Below are 23050 nucleotides of genomic sequence, written 5' to 3' on the forward strand. Positions count from 1 at the left end.
CGTGCATGTGTGTGCGTGTGTCTCCTCAAGCTGCAGGGACTGAAACCACACCAAACATCTCCTAGTTTGCCTCACTCTCAAAACTTTATGAATTTGATGAGGACGGATAAATATTCCATCTGCTGTGTGTGTATGTGTGTGTGTCTGACAGTCTCCCAGCAGTCTAAGCCAGTGTTATCCCTCCAGCCGTACCAATCAATAGTATATCTGGAGCTGGCGGCGCACTTCGTTCCCCCAGTTCTTCTCTGCAGCTGCCAACAGGGTGACCAGCTTAATGCACACACACACACACACACACACACACACACACACACACACACAGACACACACAGACACATACAGACACATTCACACATAAAATAGCACTCATAAGTCTCTTATTCACTTCCATGCACATGTTGACTTGCACAAACTGAAGCAGCCGCCTGCATCATTAGCAGTTTAGTGTCGAGTGCATGAGCTCAGCCAGTTAATGACTTTCTGTGGTATTGAACTGCTGTGTAAACCTGCAGGCAGCTGTTTGGTGTTTTTCTCTCACCTGGGCTCGCACAATGAGATTTAACATGATTTACAGTCAGGGTTGTAAAACAGACACTAATTAGGAGAAATGTTAGAAGAATAAGACTTTTCTACCTGCCCTTTATAACCCTTCATTATACTGCGGTGATTGTAAATTACGGTAACTCTCTCAGTTGTTGCTGTTCTGGGCTTTAAGATGCAGGATTCCTGCTCTGCAATATGAAGATAACATTGAATACGCATCAGTGCCTGAAACAAGAACTTTTTGGCTCCTGTGCGAGAGATGTTTCACCTTCTGTGCCCATAAAGAAATTATTAATAGTCTGTTTGCTGATGATATCATTTTCATTATATCAAAAGTGAGATAATGAGTTAATGAAACATGTCATATCTCATATTTAAATATCCATGTGCCTAAAATCTGTTCAAATGTTACAGGTGTATGTCAGTGTGAAACATCTTAGCACAAGTACTTAAATATTGAGTAAAATTTCAGTATGATTTACATTTGAGTAATTTGTGTTTTACTTTTATTCTGCAGTTTGGAGTCTCTAAGTCTCTATTCTAGACCAACTAAGCTGTTTTTGTATCTGCATCTGCCACCCATCTTGCTCCTGCTAATGGCAGGTATTAGTTCAGTCCACAGTATATTGTTGAATCATTTGATATTATGACATTTGCTGTATAGTTTCATCATGCAATTTTATAATAGTTGTATCAAAAACATGTTTTTGTGTGAGTATGTTTGTGCATGTTTACATTCATGCGTTAGTGTTTGTTGGCGTGTGCTCACGTCCACGGTGCCTGGTCCATTATTAACAGTGAGTGAGATGTTATTATTATTGGCGAGATGTACAACATATGCTGTTCTGGCTGCTCTCCAGCCCTGCCTGTCTGTCCGTCAGTCACACACACACGCACACACACACACGCAACACACAGACGCAACACACACACGCACACACGCAACACAAGCATGCATGAATACATGTACACTCATCATGTTAATAAGCTTATTATGTTAATGAGCAGCAGCACCTGAAATGCCTCAGTTTCTGTGTCCCTTTTCCTCCTCTTCCTCACTCCTCCAGAGGTGAACGAACGGGCGCATGTGAGGATGAAAGAGAAGGAGCGAGCGAGGGAAGACATGATTAGAGGATGGAAAAAGCAGGATAAGGCAGGGAGGACAGCGCGAGAAGAGCAGTCAGGGAATTGGAGCTGTAAGGCAGCCCAGACACAAGACTTTGATATGGGAATGACTTCTTTCACAGCACATCTTTCTACACACACACTCACTCACCCACACTCACAACATAGCGGCTCACAGCACACTACCTGTGCTAGCCAGCTTGGAGGGTGGACCGGCCCTGACCCGTGTTGCGGGCTGTTCCTGCCTTTTCCATCCAGGGACGTTCCTGTCTGTCCCTGCCAGGAGAGCGTTAGTGTGCCAGGGAGAGCTGGCAGGGACCAGAGGGGCATCTGGTGGGCCACGCCAGCACACTGACTCCCTTACTGTAACAGGGGCCTCTGAAGACCTGCCGTCCCATGATGTTTGCCTCTGTATATGTGTGTCTGTTTATTAAGAAAGGGGGGCTACCATCTACACCTCAGCCCTTGTTATTTGTGCAGCTGCTTCTGTTCATTACAGACAACTTTTACTGTTTTTTTTAATTCATCCCGTCAGCAAAATGGCATATTGACTCTTCATGGCTGTGTTTCCTTGCTCATCTGTCTCTTCACTGAATACCTTGGGCAGTGTATATTGTCCAATAAAAGTAGAATAAAAGCAGATGTCCAATAAAACAAATGGTCCCATTTAAGTAAGCAGAACTTTTGTATCTTGTGTTTCTTTACTCTCCTCAGGTCTTGGAGGACAACGACTACGGTCGGGCGGTGGACTGGTGGGGTTTGGGTGTGGTGACGTACGAGATGATGTGTGGCCGACTGCCGTTCTACAACCAGGACCATGAGAAGCTGTTTGAGCTCATCCTCATGGAGGACATCAAGTTCCCGCGCACTCTGTCAGCCGACGCCAAGTCCCTGCTGTCCGGCCTGCTCATCAAAGATCCCAACAAACGGTATGTGTCCTGGGTTAATGTCCTGTATGTATGCAAAGATATGAACAGATGTATGGTACAGACAAAAATGGCAAATATGAACGTGAATAATTCTTTCCTCTTGCATATTAAATCTCTTCATACCTGCATAAAAATCAAAAATTCTCACATGCTTTTTCGGTGAACACAACCAAGAGCTTTACACACAAAACTGTGAAAGGGCACTAAAGGTGCCATAATGTATTATTTCACTGCACACTGACAGCAGTAAACAGAAGAAAACCTAAATCAAATCAGTATTTAGTGTGACCACCCTTTGCCTCTAAAACAACACCAGGCCTTTCCAAGCATCTTGAAGAACTTGCCACAGTTCGTCTGTGGACTTGACTGTCGCGGTCTGTTTCTTCAGGTGATTGCAGACTGACTCCATGAGGTTGAGATCATGGCTCTGTGTTCTTGTTGGTTTAAATCAAATGTTCCTTCCACTGATCTGTTGTCTTGTTTTATTACCTTCCTCTCGACTCCTCACCTCTCCTCTCCATTAGGCTTGGTGGAGGACCAGATGACGCTAAAGAAATAATGAGACACAGTTTCTTCTCTGGCGTTGACTGGCAGGACGTCTATGATAAAAAGGTATGGGGCAACATGATGGTATGTTCACACTTTGTGCATTGCAATTCTACAATGAATTATATTTCTATAGAGGGTCAGGGTTAACATGAACGCTCATGATGTGCGCATGAGAACAGACAGGCAGCGGTATAAAGCTCAGGACATTATGGAGAGGTGTGACCTCGTATCCTCGAGCTCTATCAGCCTGTGTGTTTGCTCATATAACACCACTGAGTGTGAATCAGGTCCTGTGAGGCAACACCTATAGCATGTTAGACAGGTGCTGAGCTCCCTCTTTTCACTTTGCTCTCTTCACCCCTCTCTGGATTACTCTACCATCTTTCCTGTTCTTCACCACGTCCTCTCCTCTCCTCCGTTTCCTCTTTTTCTTCTTTCCTCACTTTCCCTCTTCTGTCTCCTCCCTCCTTTTGCCTACCTTTCCTTTCTCCCCTTTCCTTTTCTCTCCTCTCCTCCATGGAATCTGGTGTCCTTCAAGCAGCTGCTCTGTAGTTTGAAACAGCGGTAGCCGGTGGTGTTATTGTCCTTCTAATCTTTCCACTTTTTGTCCTCCTCACCTCTTCATCCCAGCTGGTCCCTCCCTTCAAGCCTCAGGTGACGTCAGAGACGGACACCAGATACTTTGACGAGGAGTTCACAGCCCAGACCATTACAATCACTCCACCAGAAAAATGTGAGTCTCTTCTGTCTCTGTCTGTCTCTTCCTCACACATGTACATACAAACATATGCCCCTCATCAAAACTTGACAAAATCTCACTTTCACGTTTTACATAGCTCCAAATATTCTCAGTGAAGAAAGAAATATAGAAATAGACGGACTGAAAAAGTGAATTCTCTGTGGGCTGTGTTTTTTATCAAGTGCTTTGGAGTTCAATATTGAATGTTACTGTTAAAGTAGCACATCCCGCCAAACAATAGATGCACTGTTTTTGATTGAGTTGATATACTAAATTATTTGGCCACAGACTCAGTATATTTTCCTTGTGAAGCAGCTGATAGTGATAAAATGTTACTCAATTAAATAACTGCAGTTTTAAACAATTTATTATCACCCCCTGTTTTTCTTCAGGTGAGACATTTCCACTTCAATTAACTCGGGGAACAAACACTCAAAAGTGCTGTTGTCTGTTTATTCAAGTGTCTCTGTAATAGTCCCCAGGCCACATGCAGCTCTTCACAGCCTTTTGAGTTGAAGATACCGGTTTCAAAATTTTTGGCACTGAATTATGTATGAGTGGAACCGATGTGTTTCTCTGTGCTAATGTGAGGTTCCACTTGTTTTGTAGGTCACACATCAGTTAGTAAGCAGGAGATTGGCACATCAAAGACACACTTGTTAATTGAATTGTGTTCTGTTTATTTCTGCAGTACACCACCATTACCTTGCCTTCTAATGTTGAATTTTTATTTTGAGATCACAAAATTCAACCTGGCAATTCACAGATTTCCTGTTTGAGTTTTAGGACTTGAATGAAAACTGACTTAAAGTACGTCTGAGTTCAATTCTCTCTTTCCTTTTCTTAGTTGACGAGGACGGGATGGACTGTCTAGACAACGAGAGAAGACCGCACTTCCCACAGTTCTCCTACTCAGCCAGCGGGCGGGAATGAGTGGTCCATCGTCATGGTGACATCATCACAGCTGGTCTCTGAGGTCATCATTGTGGGACAAACAGACCCACAGCTTTGGACCGACCCAGAACAACAGTGACTTGAAGGATTTTGCCCTTCTCCTCCTCTCCTCCTCCTCCTCCTCCTCCTCCTCTCTTTTTCACCTCTCCACTCCACTTCTCCACTTCATATTTATTTATTTTTGTGAATCCCTTTTTACAAAGAACTCCCAGGCAAAATTACCCTCGAATCCTGCACTGAATCCCTAGGTGATCCGAGCTGTGATGTGATCAGTTACTATGTAATGTCCCTTTAATGAAAGGAGCATCACCGGTGGCCTGCTGTGCTTTGACACGTGTCGGTCCTGCCAAATTCTAAAAACAAACACTTCTGATCAAGTTAGATAACAGCTGATGCATTTTTACGGAGACGTTTCTGTGGCTTCTTATCTGTACGAGGGAGATACAGCATTTTAAGTCATTCAAACCCAAACTGCCGTTACCGGTTGTATCTCAGGCTTTTGCAAACAGATACTCAGACTCAGCGAGACACTTGGCTCTGATTTCAAACCCTCACATAATTCTGGGATTGATTGAGGCTGCCTGACATTGAGGAAACAGTTGTCATCAGTGAGCAGAATCCTACACACCTCATGTTGTCGAACAGGATTTGACTCAGGTTTTGCTCAGTGCAATTCATTATTATTGTTGCTGCTATTTCAACTACTACCACAACTACTACAGGTACTACTACTCCTACAACTACTAAACTACTAAAACCCGGTGCTACAGTACTAGCTTAATGCTGCAGGTCATTATACAGGCGCCAGCAAAGCATCAACCACCTGTATTAACGTCTATGCTTGTACAGCCGCAGAAAAGGTGTTGCTACTACTTCTAATGTACAACTACTACACGTCAGCTCTGTGGATTAAGATGATGATAGGATGTCCAGTTTGTGTGTTTGTGTGTGTGGGTGTGTGTGTGTGCGTATGTGTGCGTGCGTGCGTGTGTGTGAGGTACTACTATGGGTTTGCGTTTAAGATCGCACCTCAAAGCACAGCAGTTCAGGAGGATGAAGCTCCCAAACCATGAGCTTTACTACATTACCCACAATGCAGTGCAAGGTGGTTGATTTATTCAACACCGCAGAGGTGAAAAATGAGAGGAAAACAGTTGGTTTGAATGTGCCCCCCCCCCACCCCCAAACAAAGCGTTTTTTTTAATTTATTTCTCAACTGCAAGTCCCTGAGTTTCAGTCTCCTCTGTCACAAAAGGGAAAACAAAACCGAAACGGTACTTGTGCGTCAATGATGGAAAAGCTTTACTGTGACATATTGTTATCATGGGAACCACACAGCTGTACCTCTCTGTGTTTGTGCAGGAAAGGGAAACTGACGCAGGAACAGATTCACCACAGACTGAAAAGTTCAGGATGTTAGGTTGGGCTCTGTGATGAGAAGAGAGAGAGAGTGTACAGGTGAAAAGCTCCATGAATGATACGATATGAAATATTTATAATGTGATAATTTATGACATATTGATGAGTGAGGTAACAGCTAATCATCTGTTTCCTGTGAGTTTCTTATGAAGGATTTAAAAAAAAAAAAGAAAAAAAAACGATGTTATGATCTGTGAGGAGGTATGCATCAACAGTTATGGGTTTACACCAATCACAGCAATGGCTATAATATATATATGTTCTATTTATTGTTCTACTCATCGGTTTTATATTTAACTTTTTCTATTGTTATTACATTATTCTAGAAAAAAACTTATTTCTTAGGGCTGAGAGGAAAAAAAGGCACCTCAAGAAACAAAAATGGCTGAAGAATGTAGGAGGGAAAGCAGATAGCCTTCCTGCTCCATTGTTTATTTTAATTATATTTTTGTGTTGTTTTGTGACCAAAATGTGACAGGACGCATTAAAGACAGATGATAGTTTACTGAGAGCTTTAAGAACATAAACTAATAAGAAAAGAAGAGATTTTCCTTCTCCAACTTTATCCAGATCATCCCACAGGTGTTTACTATGAAGGCTCATCTCACCTGATTAGATATTGATACAAATGTCCCCCATATTTAATCTTAACACTGGTGTGTGTTGGTGAAGGCTGAGCCAGAGTTCAGAGAGAGAGAGACGACGTGGAAGTTGAGCAGAAAGAAAAACAAGTGCAGCACAGATGTCTGAATGTAAAGCTGTAAGGATGGGAAAAAAAAGTGTAAGTGCTTCTGTAAGTGTGTCGAGGCAAGACTAGAGGAGAGAGTCGGAAGTGAGGCAGAAGAGTGGTTGGGTATGAAATGTGAGCTTGTGAGGTCCGTCTGCGTTTCTGTCAGTTCGTTGGATCCTAGAACAGACTCTCCTCTGTCTTTAACGTGTCCTGTCATTTCTCAGGTCTGGACTTTGTTTGCGGTTGTTTTGTCGTCACGTCTTCCAGTCTGACCAACAAGATTTAAAAATCCGGGCTGGGTAAGCCTTACGGTTTAGCTCAGAATAAGTCAAAAACATTGACATGCAGCACTTCAGAGTTTAAAAAAAAGACAAGAAATCAGGAAATATATTTTTAAAAATTTGAAATCTCAACAGCATCATGTGGAAGACGTCTCCGTCAATATCTGGATGACATGGATTAAAATGAGAGCACCAGTGGATGTTCTCTTATTAGGCATAGAAAATTGTATTCCAATATATTTATTTGAATGTTTTTATTATTATCATTGATGGATAACTTGAATTTCTTTTCTATTTAATTTATTTGATGTCATTTTGTTTTGGAGTTTAGCAGTAAGGGGGTGTAGTCGTGTTTCACTCTGCAGTTTAAGTCTTCAGAGACTTTGTTCTAAAATAAATGCCTCCTTCTTTTTTCTTTACAGATATCTCTTATACGACACATTACCTGTTTTCCCGCTGCTCTTAAGTCCATATGCTTTACTCTTGCACATCCATTAAATTGCTATTAGCTAGCAAAAGCGCTTTATGGCACAAAGTATAAAAGGATGGCGCTGGCCTGCATGCTGTAGTCCTCCTCTGTCTGCACTACTAGGCCTGAGTCAAAGTGGCACTCAGAACTCTTATGAAAAATACTTCTCTGTGATCGATTGAGCCTGTCTGGCACAGCCGAAGCAGCCGAATAGTTCAAAATCAGTACAAATCCCACCCAGCTGGCACTCTCCACAGGCTCAAGCAAACACTCCCAAGTATTTGGAAGGATTTCAGCTTTGATTTGACCCAGGTCTGCGAGCAACTGAGGAGTTCTAGCTGTATGTGCACGCTTAACGCCAAAATCATTAGACACCAGAGTTCATAAAATACCGCTTTGTAGCTTTGGCCACAGCACTTTCACATCCATCACTTTTTATATGATTCAGAGGAATCTGATTCTGCTCTGCTTTAAAGGAAGATTTTAGCTTTTTTTTTTTTTTTTTTAAGTTTATAAGAAAATGAGGATTTTTAAAGCACATCTCCCCTCCTCATACAACCGATAGCTTTGATGCTGCTCTGATGTCTAGAGTTGGCAAGACCTGGATGATTGTGTCCCACATGCCAGAGACGAGTCAGTGCTGTCCCTTCAGAGTGGGCTGTGAATGAGGCTCAGTGGGAATTTTCAGGAAGATGGTCATTGTGTATACACACAAAGTTTGGAAAAATCCACTGAGCAATCATTGCAACTCCAATGATGCCACTGACTCATTCCTCTCTCGCATTTTGAAAAGTTTTCCCTCCAGTGAGCCTCCAACTCTCCTTATTCATTCCTCTCCAGATTTAAGTTCATTTAGAGGGAGCAACAATGGCAGAGGCTGAGATCATAAAGAAAAATAAATGTTTTCCTCCGACTCTAAGTGGAGAAGGTGGAGCTTAGTAATCCTCTTCATCGATGTGGTTTTTCCCTTAAAGACTATGAGCCAGTTGTGGGCACGTCAGTCAGTAATTTTACTTTGTCTCAGTTGTTGTCACCAAACAGAGGTTCTTAAACTGGATGCAGACATTCGCTTTGGGCCTCCTCACAGCTTTACTGGTGCCCTCGACTGGTGTGACTCAACATCGATATCTGACGCTGCAACGACAGTGTTCACTCTTAAAGCTGCTGCTGTTTGTACTGTACATCTATCACACGACAGATCTGACTCCAAGAGTATTTGAATAATATGTAAAATCCTTTCAAAGACCTCAGCTGCTCTGTATTGATCTCACCCGTTGTTAATGAACCAACAGCATCAGCCAAAAATCACAAACTGCGATCCGCCTGGTGTTTAATGCAGATAATAAGTAAACGGCTCAAGTGTTTGGAAGGATTTCTGAAAGTATTTGACCTCATGTCTGCGACAGAATCCCTCCCCTCTCTTCTCTCTCTGGTACTAGTCTGCTATCATCATGGTTATTAACATGAACAAGCATGAGATGCATTTATTTATAAACAGCAAACATACAAATATTACAAAGTGTAAAAGTTTTAATTTCATGTCCATGTCCATCTACTGTAGCTTTACAGTTGTGTGAGACATCTGTGGACAGCTTCCAGCTGTTCGCAGAGCGGGCCATGTTTCCCCGAAGCACTGTAATACTGAAGTCAGCTCTGCTCTGCGACAAGTCAGTGGAGCAGAGATGATGTTGACTCTGAGACAGTGTTGGGAAACACAGCAGATCCAGAAAGATTCACAGAAAAGCAGATCAAACAGCCTTTTTCTGTCCCTCATGCTGTCAGGATGCAGTGCTGCTGGCCAGTGAGGCCGCCAGGATGTGAAAACAACAAATTACCATCAACATGAAGCTGTTTTTTACACTGTACATCCTTAGTATTTTTACACATAAAATGTATATGATAGGGATGCACATTATTTTCCTTCTTACAGACAGCTTCAATAAAGCACTATGTCAATCTGCAGTAATGGTGTCGGCTTTTTGTTTCATTTATAACCTTCTGAACTTTCAGCTCGGTTAAAATGAAAAAACATGGTATCAGAAAACAATGTTCAAAATTAAGGGTTAACTATTTTCCATTTAAAAAAATTAGTTCACATTAAAATAAAAATGTAGGCTGTTCCAAAGACTGATTAGTGCACCAGTGATTTTATTTATTACATTTGTAAAAGAATTGAAAGATTAATGCTGAATACATCATCCTAGTACCTGTAACCGCTCAATACATCACAGTAACAGTCAAATGAACTGAAAAAAATGATTTTTCATTTACATTTACATAAGGTTTGTGACACAGTTTGTTCGTGTCTCCCTGCACATTGACATCAGTCAAAAAAGAAAAACAAGAATTTGTGTTCTGTTTTACATACAAACTGCAAAGCAGAGCAGTGGTGATGATGAGGAAGAGGAGGAAACAGGGAGGACAGACTCATGTGGACAGGGTATCGACTCGTCTAGTGTTGGGGACCTAGAAAGACAAACACAAACACTTTATCAGTAAACCTGGCATGTGAATAACCAACACACGTAACGTCTCTGATAATGAATCAGGACAAAATATAAATCAGACAGGATCATTAGTCATGAAGGGACAAACGTCTTCTCACTGATTTTAACTGACAACTATGAAGTGCTCCTGCAGAGAAACGACAACATCACAAATTCATTTGGTAACAGCAGTGAGTCACAAACAAACTGTGTGTGTGTGTGTGTGTGTGTGTGTGTGTGTGTGTGTGTGTGTGTGTGTGTGTGTGTGTGTGTGTGTGTGTGTGTGTGTGTGTGTGTGTGTGTGTACCTCTATGCGTAGGTTCTGCATCTCCTCGGTGAGTGTGTTTCTCTCCTGCATCAGCTGGTTCTGTTTGGCCAGCAGCTCACACACCTGCTGGGCGCTGCTCTGACAGTGACGGTCCAACTGCTGCAGCCTGCAACACACACACACAAAGACACATGATATTGACTTATACTGTGTGAGAAGAACATACCCTCCTGGCTGACAAAAAACCAAATGTTGTAAATATTGAAAGAGCGCTGGATCCACAAAGAGCTTTTAATATCACTGGACTTTGTGTTGATCAAATAATCAACACTGTCTACATGAATGAGACAGCAGTGTGTGTTTTATACTGTGAGTACAGACGTGCAGAAGGAGGTGAAGCAGGAGCTGAAAGACAGTGATGATCTGATACACCGAATCAGTATCATGGATAATACAACTCCAAATGAACTGATCAGATATTGGCCAGATGTGACTGATCCACATACTGCTGTCGAAAGACTGTGAGAAAAATATGTTATAAAACAGCACAGGTAACATGAGCACAAAAGGCTGTTTCTGTATGAACACCTCAGCTACAGCACATTCTCCTCCTCATCTGTATAGTTTTTTATAAATAAGTTAGAGAAAAGTTTCAGCTGATATCCTGAGAAAATCTAAATAAGGAAAGAAAGGAGAGAGGGAGGGGCTTGATGCTACTGAAAAGCACAAACACAAATGTGTCACTGTCACCGACAGGATTTTGGCACAACATGGATTGGCCTGACATACGCCAGCAATAATTGAGTGAACTCGTCGCACTATGTTTGGAGTGAAGTCATATTAAGTCATTTCACGGTGCCTTTCAAGAGGCTATGTCTCCAAGACAACACCTCATATGAAGTTTGTACGACATTTTTATGCATTAATACTATGACTTTTTTTTTTACTTTTTTATGCCTTACTATTCTATAATGTTTTATTCCTTACTATAATATGATGTTTTATGATATTTATGACTTATTATACTATGATGTTTTTTGATGTTGTTATGTTATTATACTATGACTTTTTTATGCCTTACTATACTATGACTTTTTTATGCCTTACTATACTATGAAGTTCTTTGACGTTTTAATGTCTTATTATGTTATGACATTTTATGCCTTATTATACTGTGAAGTTTTATGCCTTACAGGGGCGACACACAGTTTGAGCTTGAGATGCCTGCTGACGATGCGGTGAAAGGTTCCGGCAATGTGGTTGATTCAAAGAATACCATCATGGAAGATCTGCATCACCAGGTTAGCGTAGTTCCTGCAGTTGCTGCTAGTAGTAAAGCATCTTTGATGTTTACTTCACATTTTATGACTTACTATAATATGACGTTTTCATGCCTTACTATACTATGACGTCTTATTTCTGACTACAATGAACCATTTTAAGGCCAGCACTTTAGTAGAGTGGATAGAACTGTTGCATCACAATAGAAGGATCATAGGTTCGAACCCAGTCTGTGGATCATTCTATGTGGCATTTCAATTATCTCTCTATACTATGTTTTTTTAATGCCTTACTATACTATGACATTTTTTGACGTTTTTATGCCTTACTATACTATGTCGTTTTTTTGAATATTTTATGCCTTACTATGACGTTTTTATGCCTTACTATACTATGTCGTTTTTTTGAATATTTTATGCCTTACTATACTATGACGTCTATGTGTCACTACAATTTTCTGTTTTATGGCCAGCACTGTAGTAGAGTGGTTAGAGCTGTTGCATCACAATAGAATGATCATAGGTTCGAATCCAGTCTGAAGGTCATTTTGTGTGGATTTTAAATTATCTCTCTATACTACGTTGTTTTAATGCCTGACTATACTATGACGTTTTTTGACGTTTTCATGCCATACTATAATATGAAGTTTTTATGCCTTACTATAATATGAAGTTTTTATGCCTTACTATACTATGACGTTTTTTGAAGTTTTTATGTCTTATTATATTATGACATTTTTTGACATTTTTATGCCTTATTATACTATGACGTTTTCATGCCTTACTGTAGTATAACGTTTAATGCCTTACTCTACCATGACGTTTTTTGACGTTTTCATGCCTTACTGTAGTATAACGTTTAATGCCTTACTATACTATGACGTTTTTTGATGTTTTTATGCCTTATTATACTTTGGTGTTTTTTGACGTTTTTATGTCTTATTACATTATGACGTTTTTATGCCTTACTATTCTATTACGTTTTATGCCTTACTATACTATGACGTTTTTTGATGTTTTCATGCCTTACTATACTATGACACTTTTTGAGATTTTTATACCTTACTATACCATGTCGTTTTTTTGAATGTTTTTATGCCTTACTATACTATGACGTCTTATTTCTGACTACAATGAACCATTTTAAGGCCAGCACTTTAGTAGAGTGGTTAGAACTGTTGCATCACAATAGGAGGATCATAGGTTTGAACCCAGTCTGTGCATCATTCTATGTTGCATTTCAATTATCTCTCTATACTATGTTTTTTTAATGCCTTACTATACTATGACATTTTTTGACGTTTTTATGCCTTACTATACTATGTCGTTTTTTTGAATATTTTATGCCTTACTATACTATGACGTCTATGTGTCACTACAATTTTCTGTTTTATGGCCAGCACTGTAGTAGAGTGGTTAGAGCTGTTGCATCACAATAGAATGATCATAGGTTCGAATCCAGTCTGAAGGTCATTTTGTGTGGATTTTAAATTATCTCTCTATACTACGTTGTTTTAATGCCTGACTATACTATGACGTTTTTTGACGTTTTCATGCCATACTATAATATGAAGTTTTTATGCCTTACTATAATATGAAGTTTTTATGCCTTACTATACTATGACGTTTTTTGAAGTTTTTATGTCTTATTATATTCTGACATTTTTTGACATTTTTATGCCTTATTATACTATGACGTTTTCATGCCTTACTGTAGTATAACGTTTAATGCCTTACTCTACCATGACGTTTTTTGACGTTTTCATGCCTTACTGTAGTATAACGTTTTTATGTCTTATTATATTATGTCATTTTTTTGAATGTTTTTATGCCTTAGTATACTATGACGTGTTATTTGTCACTACAATTAACTATTTTATGGCCAGCACTTTAGTCGAGTGGTTAGAGCTGTTGCATCACAATAGGAGGATCATAGGTTCGAATCCAGTCTGTGAATCATTTTGTGTGGATTTTAAATTATCTCTCTATACTATGTTGTTTTAATGCCTGATTATACTATGACATTTTTTGACGTTTTTATGTCTTATTATATTATGACAGTTTTTGACGTTTTCATGCCTTACTATACTATGACGTTTTTATGCCTTACTATACTATGACGTTTTTTGAAGTTTTAATGCCATACTATAATATGACGTTTTTATGCCTTAATATACTATGATGTTTTTATGCCTAACTATACTATGACATTTTTTGACGTTTTTATGTCTTATTATAATATGACAGTTTTTGACGTTTTTATGCCTTACTATACTATGACGTTTTTTGACGTTTTCATGTCTTATTATATTATGACATTTTTTGACATTTTTATGCCTTACCATACTATGACGTTTTTATGTCTTATTATATTATGACAGTTTTTGACGTTTTTATGCCTTACTATACTATGACGTTTTTTGATGTTTTTATGTCTTATTATATTATGACAGTTTTTGACGTTTTTATGCCTTACTATACTATGACGTTTTTTGATGTTTTTATGTCTTATTATATTATGACAGTTTTTGAATGTTTTTATGCCTTACTATACTATGACGTGTTAGCTGTCAGTACAATTAACTGTTTTATGGCCAGCACTTTAGTAGAGTGGTTAGAGCTGTCACATCACAATAGGAGGATCATAGGTTCGAATCCAGTCTGTGAATCATTTTGTGTGGATTTTAAATTATCTCTCTATACTATGTTGTTTTAATGCCTGACTATACTATGACATTTTTTGACGTTTTTATGTCTTATTATATTATGACATTTTTGACGTTTTCATGCCTTACTATACTATGACGTTTTTATGCCTTACTATACTATGACGTTTTTTGACGTTTTCATGCCATACTATAATATGACATTTTTATGCCTGACTATACTATGACATTTTTATGCCTTATTATACTGTGACGTTTTTTGATGTTTTCATGTCTTACTATATTATGACATTTTTATGCCTGACTATACTATGACATTTTTATGTCTTATTATATTATGACAGTTTTTGACGTTTTCATGCCTTACTATACTATGACGTTTTTATGCCTTACTATACTATGACGTTTTTATGCCTAACTATACTATGATGTTTTTTTATGTTTTCATGTCTTCATATGTTGTTTTTTTGAATGTTTTTATGCCTTACTATGACATCTTATTTCTCATTACAATTAACCGTTTGCCAGCATTGTAGTAGAGTGGTTAGAGCTGTTGCATCACAATAGGAGGATCATAGGTTCGAACCCAGTCTGTGGATCATTCTGTGTGGATCTTAAATTATCTCTCTCTACTATGTTGTTTTAATGCCTGACTATACTATGACGTTTTTATGCCTAACCATAGTATGACATTTTTTGACATTTTTATGCCTTACTATACTATGACTTTTTCATGCCTTACTATACTATGATGTTTTTTGACATTTTCATGCCTTACTGTAGTATAACGTTTAATGCCTTACTATACTATGACATTTTTTGAGATTTTTATGCCTTACTATACCATGTCGTTTTTTTGAATGTTTTTATGCCTTACTATACTATGACGTCTTATTTCTGACTACAATGAACCATTTTACGGCCAGCACTTTAGTAGAGTGGTTAGAACTGTAGCATCACAATAGGAGGATCATAGGTTCGAATCCAGTCTGTGAATCATTTTGTGTGGATTTTAAATTATCTCTCTATACTATGTTGTTTTAATGCCTGACTATACTATGACATTTTTTGACGTTTTTATGTCTTATTATATTATGACAGTTTTTGACGTTTTCATGCCATACTATAATATGACGTTTTTATGCCTTACTATACTATGACGTTTTTATGCCTAACTATACTATGACATTTTTTGATGTTTTCATGTCTTATTATATTATGACATTTTTATGCCTTATTATACTATGACGTTTTGAGATGTTTTTATGTCTTATTATATTATGACATTTTTTGACGTTTTTATGCCTTACTAAACTATGACGTTTTCATGCCTTACTATACTATGATGTTTTTTGACATTTTCATGCCTTACTGTAGTATAACGTTTAATGCCTTACTATACTATGACATTTTTTGAGATTTTTATGCCTTCCTATACTATGACGTTTTTATGTCTTTTCATATTATGACGTTTTTATGCCTTACTATTCTATAACGTTTTATGCCTTACTATACTATGACGTTTTTTGACGTTTTCATGCCTTACTATACTATGTCGTTTTTTTGAATGTTTTTATGCCTTACTATACTATGTCATTTTTTTGAATGTTTTTATGCCTTACTATGACATCTTATTTCTCATTACAATTAACCGTTTGCCAGCATTGTAGTAGAGTGGTTAGAGCTGTTGCATCACAATAGGAGGATCATAGGTTCGAACCCAGTCTGCGGATCATTCTGTGTGGATCTTAAATTATCTCTCTCTACTATGTTGTTTTAATGCCTGACTATACTATGACAGTTTTTGACGTTTTCATGCCTTACTATACTATGACGTTTTTATGCCTAACCATAGTATGACGTTTTTTGACATTTTTATGCCTTATTATACTATGACGTTTTCATGCCTTACTATACTATGACATTTTTTCACGTTTTCATGCCATACTATAATATGACGTTTTTATGCCTTACTATACTATGACATTTTTTCACGTTTTCATGCCATACTATAATATGTCGTTTTTATGCCTTACTATACTATGACGTTTTTATGCCTAACTATACTATGATGTTTTTTTATGTTTTCATGTCTTAATATATTAGGACATTTTTATGCCTTATTATACTATCACGTTTTTTGAGATTTTTATGTCTTATTATATTATGACATTTTTTAAGTTTTTATGCCTTACTATACTATGACGTTTTTATGCCTTACCATAGTATGACGTTTTTTGACATTTTTATGCCTTATTATACTATGACGTTTTCATGCCTTACTATACTATGACATTTTTTCACGTTTTCATGCCATACTATAATATGACGTTTTTATGCCTTACTATACTATGACGTTTTTATGCCTAACTATACTATGACGTTTTTTGACGTTTTCATGTCTTATTATATTATGACATTTTTTGACATTTTTATGCCTTACCATACTATGACGTTTTTATGTCTTATTATATTATGACAGTTTTTGACGTTTTTATGCCTTACTATACTATGACGTTTTTTGATGTTTTTATGTCTTATTATATTATGACAGTTTTTGACGTTTTTATGCCTTACTATACTATGACGTGTTAGCTGTCAGTACAATTAACTGTTTTATGGCCAGCACTTTAGTAGAGTGGTTAGAGCTGTCACATCACAATAGGAGGATCATAGGTTCGAATCCAGTCTGTGAATCATTTTGTGTGGATTTTAAATTATCTCTCTATACTATGTTGTTTTAATGCCTGACTATACTATGACATTTTTTGACGTTTTTATGTCTTATTATATTATGACATTTTTGACGTTTTCATGCCTTACTATACTATGACGTTTTTATGCCTTACTATACTATGACGTTTTTTGACGTTTTCATGCCATACTATAATATGACATTTTTATGCCTGACTATACTATGATGTTTTTATGCCTAACTATACTATGACGTTTTTTGATGTTTTCATGTCTTATTATATTATGACATTTTTATGCCTTATTATACTGTGACGTTTTTTGATGTTTTCATGTCTTACTATATTATGACATTTTTATGCCTGACTATACTATGACATTTTTATGTCTTATTATATTATGACAGTTTTTGACGTTTTCATGCCTTACTATACTATGACGTTTTTATGCCTTACTATACTATGACGTTTTTTGACGTTTTCATGCCATACTATAATATGACGTTTTTATGCCTTACTATACTATGATGTGTTAGGTGTCAGTACAATTAACTGTTTTATGGCCAGCACTTTAGTAGAGTGGTTAGAGCTGTTGCATCACAATAGGAGGATCATAGGTTCGAATCCAGTCTGTGAATCATTTTGTGTGGATTTTAAATTATCTCTCTATACTATGTTGTTTTAATGCCTGACTATACTATGACATTTTTTGACGTTTTTATGTCTTATTATATTATGACAGTTTTTGACGTTTTCATGCCATACTATAATATGACGTTTTTATGCCTACTATACTATGACGTTTTTATGCCTAACTATACTATGACATTTTTTGATGTTTTCATGTCTTATTATATTATGACATTTTTATGCCTTATTATACTATGACGTTTTGAGATGTTTTTATGTCTTATTATATTATGACATTTTTTGACGTTTTTATGCCTTACTAAACTATGACGTTTTCATGCCTTACTATACTATGATGTTTTTTGACATTTTCATGCCTTACTGTAGTATAACGTTTAATGCCTTACTATACTATGACATTTTTTGAGATTTTTATGCCTTCCTATACTATGACGTTTTTATGTCTTTTCATATTATGACGTTTTTATGCCTTACTATTCTATAACGTTTTATGCCTTACTATACTATGACGTTTTTTGACGTTTTCATGCCTTACTATACTATGTCGTTTTTTTGAATGTTTTTATGCCTTACTATACTATGTCATTTTTTTGAATATTTTTATGCCTTACTATGACATCTTATTTCTCATTACAATTAACCGTTTGCCAGCATTGTAGTAGAGTGGTTAGAGCTGTTGCATCACAATAGGAGGATCATAGGTTCGAACCCAGTCTGTGGATCATTCTGTGTGGATCTTAAATTATCTCTCTCTACTATGTTGTTTTAATGCCTGACTATACTATGACAGTTTTTGACGTTTTCATGCCTTACTATACTATGACGTTTTTATGCCTAACCATAGTATGACGTTTTTTGACATTTTTATGCCTTATTATACTATGACGTTTTCATGCCTTACTATACTATGACATTTTTTCACGTTTTCATGCCATACTATAATATGTCGTTTTTATGCCTTACTATACTATGACGTTTTTATGCCTAACTATACTATGATGTTTTTTTATGTTTTCATGTCTTAATATATTAGGACATTTTTATGCCTTATTATACTATCACGTTTTTTGAGATTTTTATGTCTTATTATATTATGACATTTTTTAAGTTTTTATGCCTTACTATACTATGACGTTTTTATGCCTTACCATAGTATGACGTTTTTTGACATTTTCATGTCTTAATATACTATGACGTTTTTATGCCTTATTATAATATGACGTTTTTATGCCTTACTATACTATGACGTTTTTTGACGTTTTTATGCCTTACTATATTATGACGTTTTTTGACATTTTTATGCCTTACTATACCATGTCGTTTTTTTGAATGTTTTTATGCTTTACTATAATATGACGTCTTATTTCTGACTACAATGAACCATTTTACGGCCAGCACTTTAGTAGAGTGGTTAGAACTGTCGCATCACAATAGGAGGATCATAGGTTCGAATCCAGTCTGTGAATCATTTTGTGTGGATTTTAAATTATCTCTCTATACTATGTTGTTTTAATGCCTGACTATACTATGACATTTTTTGACGTTTTTATGTCTTATTATATTATGACAGTTTTTGACGTTTTCATGCCTTACTATGACGTTTTTATGCCTTACTATACTATGACATTTTTATGCCTTACTATACTATGACGTTTTTTGACGTTTTCATGCCATACTATAATATGACGTTTTTATGCCTTACTATACTATGACGTTTTTATGCCTAACTATACTATGACATTTTTTGATGTTTTCATGTCTTATTATATTATGACAGTTTTTGACGTTTTCATGCCTTACTATACTATGACATTTTTATGCCTTATTATACTATGACGTTTTGAGATGTTTTTATGTCTTATTATATTATGACATTTTTTGACGTTTTTATGCCTTACTAAACTATGACGTTTTCATGCCTTACTATACTATGATGTTTTTTGACATTTTCATGCCTTACTGTAGTATAACGTTTAATGCCTTACTATACTGACATTTTTTGAGATTTTTATGCCTTCCTATACTATGACGTTTTTATGTCTTTTCATATTATGACGTTTTTATGCCTTACTATTCTATAACGTTTTATGCCTTACTATACTATGACGTTTTTTGACGTTTTCATGCCTTACTATACTATGTCGTTTTTTTGAATGTTTTTATGCCTTACTATACTATGTCATTTTTTTGAATGTTTTTATGCCTTACTATGACATCTTATTTCTCATTACAATTAACCGTTTGCCAGCATTGTAGTAGAGTGGTTAGAGCTGTTGCATCACAATAGGAGGATCATAGGTTCGAACCCAGTCTGCGGATCATTCTGTGTGGATCTTAAATTATCTCTCTCTACTATGTTGTTTTAATGCCTGACTATACTATGACAGTTTTTGACGTTTTCATGCCTTACTATACTATGACGTTTTTATGCCTAACCATAGTATGACGTTTTTTGACATTTTTATGCCTTATTATACTATGACGTTTTCATGCCTTACTATACTATGACATTTTTTCACGTTTTCATGCCATACTATAATATGACGTTTTTATGCCTTACTATACTATGACGTTTTTATGCCTAACTATACTATGACGTTTTTTGACGTTTTCATGTCTTATTATATTATGACATTTTTTGACATTTTTATGCCTTACCATACTATGACGTTTTTATGTCTTATTATATTATGACAGTTTTTGACGTTTTTATGCCTTACTATACTATGACGTTTTTTGATGTTTTTATGTCTTATTATATCATGACAGTTTTTGACGTTTTTATGCCTTACTATACTATGACGTGTTAGCTGTCAGTACAATTAACTGTTTTATGGCCAGCACTTTAGTAGAGTGGTTAGAGCTGTCACATCACAATAGGAGGATCATAGGTTCGAATCCAGTCTGTGAATCATTTTGTGTGGATTTTAAATTATCTCTCTATACTATGTTGTTTTAATGCCTGACTATACTATGACATTTTTTGACGTTTTTATGTCTTATTATATTATGACATTTTTGACGTTTTCATGCCTTACTATACTATGACGTTTTTATGCCTTACTATACTATGACGTTTTTTGACGTTTTCATGCCATACTATAATATGACATTTTTATGCCTGACTATACTATGATGTTTTTATGCCTAACTATACTATGACGTTTTTTGATGTTTTCATGTCTTATTATATTATGACATTTTTATGCCTTATTATACTGTGACGTTTTTTGATGTTTTCATGTCTTACTATATTATGACATTTTTATGCCTGACTATACTATGACATTTTTATGTCTTATTATATTATGACAGTTTTTGACGTTTTCATGCCTTACTATACTATGACGTTTTTATGCCTTACTATACTATGACGTTTTTTGACGTTTTCATGCCATACTATAATATGACGTTTTTATGCCTTACTATACTATGATGTGTTAGGTGTCAGTACAATTAACTGTTTTATGGCCAGCACTTTAGTAGAGTGGTTAGAGCTGTTGCATCACAATAGGAGGATCATAGGTTCGAATCCAGTCTGTGAATCATTTTGTGTGGATTTTAAATTATCTCTCTATACTATGTTGTTTTAATGCCTGACTATACTATGACATTTTTTGACGTTTTTATGTCTTACTATACTATGACGTTTTTATGCCTTACTATACTGACGTTTTTTAACGTTTTCATGCGATACTATAATATGACGTTTTTATGCCTTACTATACTATGACATTTTTATACCTAACTATACTATGACACTCTTTGAGATTTTTATGCCTTACTATACTATGACGTATTATTTGTGACTACAATGAACCATTTTCCGGCCAGCACTTTAGTAGAGTGGTTAGAACTGTAGCATCACACTAGGAGGATCATAGGTTCGAATCCAGTCTGTGAGTCATTTTGTGTGGATTTTAAATTATCTCTCTATACTATGTTGTTTTAATGCCTGACTATACTATGACAGTTTTTGACGTTTTCATGCCTTACTATACTATGACGTTTTTATGCCTAACCATAGTATGACGTTTTTTGACATTTTTATGCCTTATTATATTATGACAGTTTTTGACGTTTTCATGCCTTACTATGACGTTTTTATGCCTAACTATACTATGACGTTTTTTGATGTTTTCATGTCTTATTATATTATGACATTTTTATGCCTTATTATACTGTGACGTTTTTTGATGTTTTTATGTCTTATTATATTATGACATTTTTTGACATTTTTATGCCTTACTATACTATGACGTTTTCATGCCTTACTATACTATGATGTTTTTTGACATTTTCATGCCTTACTGTAGTATAACGTTTAATGCCTTACTATACTATGACATTTTTTGAGATTTTTATGCCTTACTATACCATGTTGTTTTTTTGAATGTTTTTATGCCTTACTATACTATGACGTCTTATTTCTGACTACAATGAACCATTTTACGGCCAGCACTTTAGTAGAGTGGTTAGAACTGTAGCATCACAATAGGAGGATCATAAGTTCGAATCCAGTCTGTGAATCATTTTGTGTGGATTTTAAATTATCTCTCTATACTATGTTGTTTTAATGCCTGACTATACTATGACATTTTTTGACGTTTTTATGTCTTATTATATTATGACAGTTTTTGACGTTTTCATGCCATACTGTAATATGACGTTTTTATGCCTTACTATACTATGACGTTTTTATGCCTAACTATACTATGACGTTTTGAGATGTTTTTATGTCTTATTATATTATGACATTTTTTGACATTTTTATGCCTTACTATACTATGACGTTTTCATGCCTTACTATACTATGATGTTTTTTGACATTTTCATGCCTTACTGTAGTATAACGTTTAATGCCTTACTATACTATGACATTTTTTGAGATTTTTATGCCTTCCTATACTATGTCGTTTTTTTGAATGTTTTTATGCCTTACTATACTATGTCATTTTTTTGAATGTTTTTATGCCTTACTATGACATCTTATTTCTCATTACAATTAACCGTTTGCCAGCATTGTAGTAGAGTGGTTAGAGCTGTTGCATCACAATAGGAGGATCATAGGTTCGAACCCAGTCTGTGGATCATTCTGTGTGGATCTTAAATTATCTCTCTCTACTATGTTGTTTTAATGCCTGACTATACTATGACGTTTTTATGCCTAACCATAGTATGACATTTTTTGACATTTTTATGCCTTACTATACTATGACTTTTTCATGCCTTACTATACTATGATGTTTTTTGACATTTTCATGCCTT

General features: G+C 36.1%; 2 protein-coding genes across 5 annotated transcripts in view; one reads left to right on the top strand and one right to left on the bottom strand.

Annotated features, from left to right (window-relative positions):
- Positions 1 to 9700, top strand: part of akt3a (v-akt murine thymoma viral oncogene homolog 3a) — a 54211-nt gene extending 44511 nt beyond the window's left edge. For all 3 annotated transcript variants that reach the window (XM_056394897.1, XM_056394894.1, XM_056394896.1), the window contains exons 11-14: positions 2383 to 2597; positions 3122 to 3209; positions 3777 to 3879; positions 4733 to 9700. In XM_056394897.1, coding sequence (XP_056250872.1) covers positions 2383 to 2597; positions 3122 to 3209; positions 3777 to 3879; positions 4733 to 4818 — 492 coding nt within the window. In that variant the 3' untranslated portion in view covers positions 4819 to 9700. The remainder of the gene's footprint in view (positions 1 to 2382; positions 2598 to 3121; positions 3210 to 3776; positions 3880 to 4732) is intronic.
- sdccag8 (SHH signaling and ciliogenesis regulator sdccag8) overlaps positions 9208 to 23050 on the bottom strand; it is a 68360-nt gene continuing 54517 nt past the window's right edge. For both annotated transcript variants that reach the window (XM_056394890.1, XM_056394893.1), the window contains 2 exons: positions 10532 to 10658; positions 9208 to 10204 (listed from right to left, as the gene is read on the bottom strand). In XM_056394890.1, the coding sequence (XP_056250865.1) occupies positions 10166 to 10204; positions 10532 to 10658 (166 nt within the window). In that variant the 3' untranslated portion in view covers positions 9208 to 10165. The remainder of the gene's footprint in view (positions 10205 to 10531; positions 10659 to 23050) is intronic.

Source organism: Seriola aureovittata, chromosome 14 (assembly GCF_021018895.1).
Source record: "Seriola aureovittata isolate HTS-2021-v1 ecotype China chromosome 14, ASM2101889v1, whole genome shotgun sequence".
NCBI lineage: Eukaryota > Metazoa > Chordata > Actinopteri > Carangiformes > Carangidae > Seriola > Seriola aureovittata.